Consider the following 9367-nt stretch of genomic DNA (forward strand, 5'->3'; position numbering starts at 1 on the left):
GGGGAGCCTGGTCCTGCCCGCGGGCAGAGACACCAAAGCCTGAGCCCTGGAACACTGAGGAGCCTTTTCTGCTACTCACAGCAGAGTTCGTTCCTGTGATCACTTATAACCAGCCAGGAACGAGACAGGACCGTGTGCCTCACAGAAGCCAGTGCTCCTGTGCACGGTCCTGCAGGCAACGCTGTTCAACACACCGAAAACTGGACTTTAATCCTAAAAAAGATGTCTTAAAATTCCCTCTAGTGGAGAGAGGTTGGCAATTCAGGCTGCAGGGTTCAGCTCACCCAGCGATCCTCATCCCCCGCCCTGCCCAGGGCGGAAAGAACAAGGGACGAGCTGGATATTCCTAGATATTATCCAAAATTTTTGTTTCGACATACCTGAAAATTTTTTAAGACAAGCTTTTATTCATTACACATACAACTGGGGGATTTTTTAAATGGTTTTTTCGTGTTGAAAAAGGAAAGGCTTTATTCTGCAGCGCCGAGGCTGGCAGCAGCGAACTGCTCGGGAGATGGTGACGGCCCGAAGGTCCCTCCCCGGCACCGCCGCGTCCTTGGTGGCAGCTCCTGACGCTCCTGCTCTCACCAGCGGCACAAACCAGGACGACGCTCCTGCCGATGTAAATCAGAGAAGCTCCAACGGCTTCCAAGGAGCGCAGCGGATTTATGCCAGGAGCTGACCCGGCATCTCTATTTTCAAAACTAGGGCAGATTGATATATGCTGTTCTTCAATAATATATTCAGGTTAACAGGGCTTTTATATTTGGGCAATTAATCTTGCAGAGACTGAGAACCTCTTGGGACAATGTGCAAAGGTTGCTAAGAAGAGGAAAACAAACACAGTTGTGTAACTCAGTTCTCCCGTGTCTTTTCTTTCATGAAAACACTGCCGTGATACAGCAGCGATCTGAAACCCAGCAGTAATATTGCTTTAATAATCAGCAGCATACCAAGATAGAGTATAGAAATGATTTACTAAGAAGTAGTTTACCTCACCTTGCATTACTGTAAAACGATTCAAACCAGAAATATTGAGACATCAACCTGTGGTAACAGAGGAAAATGAATGTTGTGCTGGAGCAAGGCTTTCCGGCGCATTGCAGGACTGCTCCCCGCAGCGCGCTCACAGGGAGAAGGGGACACCGGGGACACACAGGCACGCTTGTGCTGGTGTCTCTGTATTTAAAATATCGATCACCCCGGTCCCAGCCCGGAGCCCTGGTCGGTGCCACCAAAGGCTGTTCCCAGCCTGGTCCTTGTCCTCCTGCGCTCCCTCTCGCGTCTCTGCTGCCCGCGGGTGTCTGCAAGCATCTCCAGCTTCCTCCTTCACATTTGTTATTCCCCACTCCTGCAGTATCATCCCCAGCTTCACAGATTTACTGAGATCTTCTTGATTTGACTCTTGCTTTTCAATTCTTCCAGCACATTAGGCTCTAAAACAGCCTGGGACTACAGCTGCTGTATGCCAAGCAAAGCAGTAATCACGGGTTTGTGCTCAAGCCCAGGGAAGGAAATACTACCAACTAAAAACTGTGGGATTTCTTGCTTTCTGACCAAGTTGCCAAAGCCCGGTGACGGCAACACCACCTGGCAACCTGTGTGATGATCTCCTCGGCAGACACGGCTGACTGCGATGGAAACCATCCGATCCCATGGAGTAGCTGCATCGCTGCTTGACAGAACTTTCCAACCGCAAATAGCAACAGACTCCAAAAGGATTTGCAGGCGGCTACTGCTTGATAAATGTGCACTGCATCTGTTATTGCAAAGTGGCAATTACGCTGTATAAACACAGCACCGCAATAGCAGCACACTGATCTATGCTAGCTGGAAATCTGTCCCTTTACACTGTTTCTCTTTCTTTCTTTCTCTCTTTCTCTCTTTCTTTCTTTCTTTCTCTCTTTCCTTCTTTCTTTCTTTCTTTCTTTCTTTCTATCTTTCTTTCTTTCTTTCTTTCTTTCTTTCTTTCTTTCTTTCTTTCTTTCTTTCTTTCTTTCTTTCTTCCTTTCTTCCTTTCTTCCTTTCTTCCTTTCTTTCCTTTCTTTCCTTTCTTTCCTTTCTTTCTTTCTTTCTTTCTCCTCCCACAAAAAAGAATTTCCTTCTGAGCCCAATAAAACAGAAGATCTCATTGGTTCTATGTTGTAACAGTGATATCACATTCTGCTAGGAACCAGCAATTCTGCCTGTGCCCGTGAAACGCAGGTAATGACCCAGAACCAAAGTAAATTAGTGTTTAATTTCCCATCCCTTGCAGACAGCTTACTAATGGAAATTGATTTCTAGCTTTTTTTCTTTTTTCATTTGACGTGCTTGTGTAATGTCTTTATTTTAGATCCAAGTGGTTTCCAGTGCATTTGAGCCCAAAGGCCAGTGTACAGGCGACCACCGAAAGCCCCCGGTTAATCAACGTGGTGTTAACCAGCACGGGGGGGACCGGCACGGTAGGGACATCCCTGTCCCCGCGTCAGGCTCCTTCTGTCACCGAAACGCTCTGGGACAGACCCTGAGATGGAGCAAATCCGCAGAGGTCGCATCTGTGCAACACGTGCACAAGTCCTGCTGTTGTGGACCTGATCCCTTCCGCACAAGCTCTTGTGCAATTACCATGTTCATTTGTAGGTGACACACTTTAATTTGTACCTTTGCATGCCCAGCGCACTCCCAGCCCGATAAAAATGAGATGCTTGTCCTCAAACCAAACCAGGAGCCCTGGATGTCACATCTCAGCCGTGTCCGGACCCGGGAGCCGGTCCTGCCGCCCGCACGGTTGCTCAACCACCCCAAGTCCCCTGTAATTCTTCCCGAACGTGGGCTCGCTTGTGTAATCTGATGCAGCCACCCGCACACCGCCACACACCCTTTTTTCCGCTATTTAGGTAAAACTCAGCTGGCAATTTCTTCATTGTACAGCAGCAGCAGCAGACACGGAGCTGGCCTTGGATGTCCAACCCCTTTTCTTTGCAGCACTAAGAGCCGGTAAGGTTTTTTACAGCTCCTACCGCTTTACAGTGTAACAGCTGTGAGACAAAATAGGGGTTTACAACATCGTGTTGTTTTCAACCCTCAGTCAGTTCTGCAGCCCATCAGCTTAGTCTGGCATCTACAAAGGAGGTGGGAGGAGGGAAAAATCTACTTTTCCCATTTTACTTTTCTGAAGTACTGTGGGGGAACCAGAACTCCGCTGGTGCTGGTTTACACTATAAAAGCAGGACTAACGGCTATTCTTTTGCTCAGTGTTCAGTTGACTTTCTGGTTCCATAGACAGTTTAATAGCATTATAAATTATCAGGTAAAGGAATTGTTAGTTAGCGGTGGTGTCTGGGGTATTTGTCCCTCAGTGATGTGTAAATTGGCTTGTACTGCTGGTGTGTTTCTAAAGATGAATGCTTTGTGACATGAGGATCATAATAACAATTAGCACAGGCCACAGCAAAGCGTAGATTGTGAATTAAAATCCCAAAGAGAGATGCTTGTGCAGATCAGCCTCTCCTGGCGCTCCCTGCTCCCCGCACCAGCGCTCAGGGCGCCGGGGACATTTCTCTGGGCGAGGGCATCTCCTGTGCCCACTTCTCTCTTCATGCCTTGCTAAAACCTGGTCTTTCCCGCGTGCATTTGGTCAGTTGTGTTTTGTGTTTACACTGACAGCACAGAATGCTCTGCTCCTGGAGAATCTGCTGTGTTCTTCCTGATGAACACTAGTTTGGGTTTAATTCCTTAATGGATCAAACGGGCAGGTCATACAGAGACCAAAGGAAGGAGAAGGCTGGCCGGTTCCGAGCCCCAGTGCAGCTAACGGCTAGATGTTGTCCTTAGCACGGCTGTCTTACGTGGGAGAATCGTGTCATCATTAAAGACACTGCTCCTTCCTTTTAAGCAAGAGGAAGACTGTGGGCAAGTTAAGAAACTCCTCTTGTGCCGCGGCTCACGGAGGGGACAATCCAGCTCTGCCTGCTGGGGCTGCGGGGAGGGTTAAACCAGGTTCATTGGGCGCTTAAAACCTGCTGCAAGGGTGTTGGTTTGTTATAGATCTCATTTAAAATATAGATCCATGGTGAAAAAGCAGATGAAGTCAGAAGGACGGGGGTTTCTGGGCATGATCTGTCTGGGTTTGCATGTTCAGAATAACGTGCAGAGCAGAGATAACAGCTCTGCCGGGACGCGGGGCCGTTAGAGCCCGTGTGCTGTCTGACCGGGGCACCGCACGGGGAGCGATAAAAGGAGCTGCAGTCCTGCCTGCTAACAGTATAGCCGCCTGGGCTGAACCCTGCCACACCAATATTGTAAGAAGCCGTGAAGTAGCCGGGGGGAGCCGCTCTGCTGGATAGATCAAGGGGAAAATGTAACCATGGCAGAAATAATTACCCCTATTCCAGAGATGAGGAGATGGGCAGAGAGGAGCCAGCAGCAGAGCTGAATACAACATTAAATATTTACCTTCCGCCTTGCAGACTAAAATGGAATTAAAGAAAAAGCTTGAAAGATCAAAGTATGAAAAAATGTCCTTTTAAATTGATAATGATTATTTTTATCTTGCAGCAGGCAAAAGGCTACTTCAGGCCACCCAGGAAGGATGTGGGCTTATACTGTTGGTTTTACTGTCCTGCCTCATGTTGGAGGTTTCCTTGGCTGGTTCATCAACCGAAAAGAAATACCTGTTTGGTATGAGAAGCTGAAAAAACCTTCATGGTGTCCACCCCGCAAAATGTTCCCTGTTGCTTGGACTGTCCTGTACACTGGCATGGGGTGAGTTCTGCATTCCGCTCCCTCCCTCATCCTGCTGTTTCTGACACAGGGAAGAACCGGCATTTCCAGCTCTTTTATATCACTGCAAACCCCTACGGTGTGTTTCTCTCTCCACAGCTACGCCTCCTACCTGGTGTGGAACGAGCTGGGGGGCTGCAGCAGCAAAGCCATCGTCCCCCTGGGGCTCTACGGGGCTCAGCTGGCCTTGAACTGGGCTTGGCCGCCCTTCTTCTTCGGTGCCCGAAACCTGAGGATGGTAACGTATCCGCCAGCCCTTCATCTGCTGGAGGCTGGTTTGCTGGCGTCCCTGCCACGGGTTTTGGGGCCGTCTGGAGGTTTTTCTAACCAGCGTTGCGCAATTGTAAAGAGAGCTGCGGGAAGAGCTTTTGCTCAGATGTAATTGGTGCTGCCCCTGGTCCTAGACAATGCTATCGGCCCCATCCACCCCTCACCGCGCTGCTGCCGTGCCGATAGCCGGCCCCACCAGTGCGGGCGCGAGGTCGGGGACTCGATAGTCCCGCCGCTGCATCTCCCGGTCGAGGGTTGGGGTGCAAGATAAGTCCCCCGGGAGTCACACCCTGCGCCACGAGCAGCCCGGTCAGCATCCCTGGGGTCACGGGCTGCGAGGGGCTTATCAAGCACCTACAACGCACTGCAGAGCCCGGGAGAGGATACGTGTGAAGGGAAGGCACAGCAGGGGTGGGCTCGTGCTGTATTCGAAAGGCACTTACCTGAGCTGCCAAGGCCCGGAGGTGAGGGAGGTGCAGGGTGGGACTTATGTTTCCATCTGAATTTTGTCACTCTGTGGATGAAAGGTACGTTTAGAAAGTTTGTTAAGTGATAACAGTACTAACACCGGCATGTTTCTGTTCTGCCTGCGTAGGCATTAACAGCAGAAGGCGGCACTGATCACCATGGACAGTGTATTAATTTGCAGAACACAATAATGAACAAAAACATTTAACAGTGTTGGCTCCTGGTGTGGTGCACTCAGATCCCACTGATCCGAGTTCAGAGCCAGAGCCTTGGGGTTCAGGATCACTCTGGGTGACATTTTGGTGCTAAACCTCCCGCGTTGCTATTCCCCGTCGCTGCTGCTGTTCCCAGGAGCCAGCAGCAGCGTCACTGCGGTCTCTCTGCTGCAGGCGCTGATCGACATCCTGTGCCTGGACGCGCTGGCGATCGGCACCGTGTGCTCCTGGTACCGCATCAGCAGGACGGCCGCGCTGCTGCTGCTGCCCTACCTGGGCTGGCTGGCCATGGCCACATGTCTCACCATCCGCATCTGGAAGGACAACCCTGAGCAAAAGCCAGGAAAGAGTGAATAGGAGCAGGACAGACACGAAGGCATTTTCTGAAACTAAACTGTGCTGATGCGAACCAAGATCTAATGATCTGGGGGATTCATTTTGGGACAGTGCCTCCTGCTCCCGCCTTCACCGTGGCTGTGTAAGGGGGAGGTTTGCACCACGCGCCCGTGTGCTCCTGTAAAGTAACCGTGCGTCCTTAACCGGGGAACTGTTTTCTCCAGCACTGTCGATGTTTGGGGGCTACAGCCGTGCAGTGGCCTTAACGCCTCCAGGTCAGATTCCATTAGCCAAATTAGGATCTCATGATCCCAGCGTAATTCAGAGTAGAAATCCTGGACACCCCCTGAAACTGCTGCCGTTCCCCCAGGAAGCAGAACTTGTTCACGCACATGGTAAATCCCATCTCCTGGGACCAAACAAAAATGCCCTTCGCTCATGCACACCAAGTTTTAAGAACTTTTTTGCTAGTTGTGCTGTTGCTTCGTTTTCATGTATCACCTGGTTTGTGCTTTATACCATTAAAGTTTTATCTGCCAGCGACTGAGCGAGCAGTAATCTGTCTTGTTCTGCTAGTGAAAGGAGACCGGGCACTTTGACTTCTATTTGTGGAGTATCGCACTTCTTAAGTTTCATGCTCCGAGATAAAGCAGCGATGATTAGAATGCAAATGCTTCTCCCAGGAGGAAATTTCTCTCTCCCACCTCTGTGTGCTATTCCTCATCAGAAAAGAAAAACTAACATCAGCGACTTTGAAAAAAAGTACTTAAAATGTTTGGGGTTTTTTAAGTACAGAAACACAAGAGCCTTTGTAAAATTTCAGAACTTGCTCACACGGCCTTGGAGGTTGTAATTACATGATTGGCAAAAAGCCCCATGCCGAGTCTTCAGGTGCAGTACAGGTATCTCGTCCCAGGGTCTTTTAATTCCTGAATATTATTAATCAGGAAAGGTTAAAATACAAGTAGTTGCAGAGAAAGGGGACCACGCTGTGACAGAATCAGACACAAAAGGAGCACGGACTGGCCCTTGGCCATCCCTTATTCCGGCCTTTGCCTTTGATAGATCTGAACCTTAGATGTTGCTGTCTACAGAGAATATTTACTGTTATTTTTTAATTGATAGAAGCAATATATGTGATGAACAGCGGTAAGTGAATCTTTCTGGCAGCTGGCTGTACAAGAAGGGGTGCGGGTACACTTGCAGAGGGTGGGGATGGGAGGGCTTAGCTGGGAGTGTAAAATAAATTGTACTTGCTTTTAATAAAACCGTGCCGTTCTGTGTGGAGAACCAATAAACCCAAGTTATTCTCGCTTTGCTGGTGTGGCCCTAGGTCTGTGAAGGCTCAGGGGACCCTGTCGGGAGCCCACGGCGGCGCTCGGGCTCCCGAGGCGGGGCGGCCGGCTCGGGGCGCGCACCGGGGCTGCCTGTGCGCCTGCGTTCCCGGCCCGCAGGCCCCAGGTTCCCCCGGCAGCCCAGAGCTGCTCCCTCGGGGCTTCATTCCCGTGACACGCTCCCCATTGTGCTTCGCCATCAGCTTCAGGGTAATGAAGCCAATTGTTGGGTTTGGGGTCTGTCCCGAGTCAGGTCAAGCCTGATTTATAGAGATGCTGAACATCCCCGGCTCCAGCTGATGGCAACGGCGGAGCCGGGCGCTCAGTGCGGCTGAAAGCCGCGGCCAACAGCAAACACCAGCAGCTGAGAGCAGCTCAAACTTGTTGCACTTTTCTTTTGAAAATTTGGTCATATATCTTGTTCTGTCATTTTGATCCCATCCATTATTTTTCCCTTCTAGCTACAGGACACCTTTCCCCAGAACGGCTGCTGCAGGCACATTGCTGTAATCTCCTGAGAAAAAGCTGCGTAAGAGCAGGCCATGGAACAGCTGTGGCTGGGAGAAGGAGCGGGACTATAAAGCACGAGCACTGCAACCAGCACTAGAAAGAATATAAGTTACTTAAAAAAAAAAAAAATCCTAAATCCTGTATATTTCACGGCTTTATAGAACTGTATGTTACCACTAAGCTTATTTACAGCGATGCTTTGTCTGTGTCTTCCAGAAAGCCACATGCCAAAGGACAGGAAGATATAAATTATTTCTTCCTAAAAAGGAGCTAATATCTGGGCTGGAGATTCAGTTTAGTGGTGTTAAGAATGATTTAGGGCGCCCGAGCATCATCACGCCTGTCGTTCCCCGGAGAGCTGGCAAGAGGAGCGAAAGGGACGGGCAGAGCCGCTTGGCGCGGGCGGGAGGGGCAGAGCCAGCTGGGCACCCGCCCTGCTCGGCGCTGGGGAAGCACCACTGAAATCCCATCGAAGCTGGCGAGTGACTCTAGATCTGCTTCAAACCTGCAACGTTTTAATAACATTTCCAAATATAAACATATTAATACAGACTAGATAAGTTTTTGTAAACTACTCCCCCTCCCCCTCCCTGTTTTTTTCAGGTAAAGGAAAATCTGGAATTAAGAGTAACAGATTTTTTTGTCTTTTAATGCTTGCCCTCCCCATTTCCCAACTGGTGTGATTAGCTGACTTGTTCTTGTCTTCATTTCCGTTGCTGTTCCTCCCAGCCCACCTCTAAGTGCGCCAACAGCCTCTCTTTGCTACCTGCATTTTCTTGCAGGCAGCAAAAATAGCAAATGTTCCTACATGTAATAGACATAACAGCTTGAAATCAATTGACAAAGTCGAATTCAGCAAAGCACCCTCTTGTATTAATATTTAAAGCATCATTTAGTATATTGGCTATTTCAACAGATACGCTAAAAACCCTTGCATAAAAATAACTGTAATGGTGGGAGATGCACGTGGCCACACAGCCCCTGCCTGGATCCGTCCCTGGGTTACACACAGACCGCGGGAAGACGAGAAAACCAGCACGGGTCGGTGCCCGAACCCCAGAGCAGCGAGGAACCCGGGTTGTTAAAACAGGCGACATTTGGACTGCGAGTGACAAAGGGGATTTCACGCGGAGTCTGCTCTGCGTGAGCTCAGGGCTCTCCTCCCTGACACACACCATCTTCCTCAGGGGTTTTTCCTCCTTTTTTTCCCCCAGGGCACCTGGAAGCAGCACTGGGAAGTTTTGCTCGTTCCGGCACCAACAGGCAGCAGGCAGGGTAAATCCCCTCCGCGGGCACACAAGGTGTTTGTCCAGCTTCCCCTGAATTAGCTCATGGAACAGACACCACGTCCCACCCGGTGTCAGGGCATTCATAACCCACGGCGGGACGTGTCACGATCTCCACGGTTCACGCAGTGACTCGGACAAAGGCCACGCATTCGTGACAGGTTTCACGGGGTCGTGGCATTTA

General features: G+C 50.0%; 1 protein-coding gene across 3 annotated transcripts; it reads left to right on the forward strand.

Moving 5' to 3' along the window:
• The first annotated feature begins 2541 nt into the window (after positions 1 to 2541).
• Positions 2542 to 7233, forward strand: TSPO2 (translocator protein 2). 3 transcript variants are annotated; one of them, XM_065649527.1, is made up of 5 exons: positions 2542 to 2618; positions 2880 to 2979; positions 4540 to 4746; positions 4864 to 5002; positions 5892 to 7233. In XM_065649527.1, exons 1-5 carry the CDS (start codon positions 2609 to 2611, stop codon positions 6072 to 6074), a joined length of 639 nt encoding a protein of 212 aa, XP_065505599.1. In that variant the 5' UTR covers positions 2542 to 2608; the 3' UTR covers positions 6075 to 7233. The 3 variants fall into 3 exon arrangements, with proteins under 3 accessions (XP_065505599.1, XP_065505600.1, XP_065505601.1); XM_065649528.1 differs by lacking the exons at positions 2542 to 2618; positions 2880 to 2979 and adding an exon at positions 4132 to 4283; XM_065649529.1 differs by lacking the exons at positions 2542 to 2618; positions 2880 to 2979 and adding an exon at positions 4293 to 4342.
• Positions 7234 to 9367: the final 2134 nt, after the last annotated feature.

The sequence above is a fragment of the Caloenas nicobarica genome, chromosome 21 (assembly GCF_036013445.1).
Source record: "Caloenas nicobarica isolate bCalNic1 chromosome 21, bCalNic1.hap1, whole genome shotgun sequence".
In the NCBI taxonomy this organism is placed as follows: domain Eukaryota; kingdom Metazoa; phylum Chordata; class Aves; order Columbiformes; family Columbidae; genus Caloenas; species Caloenas nicobarica.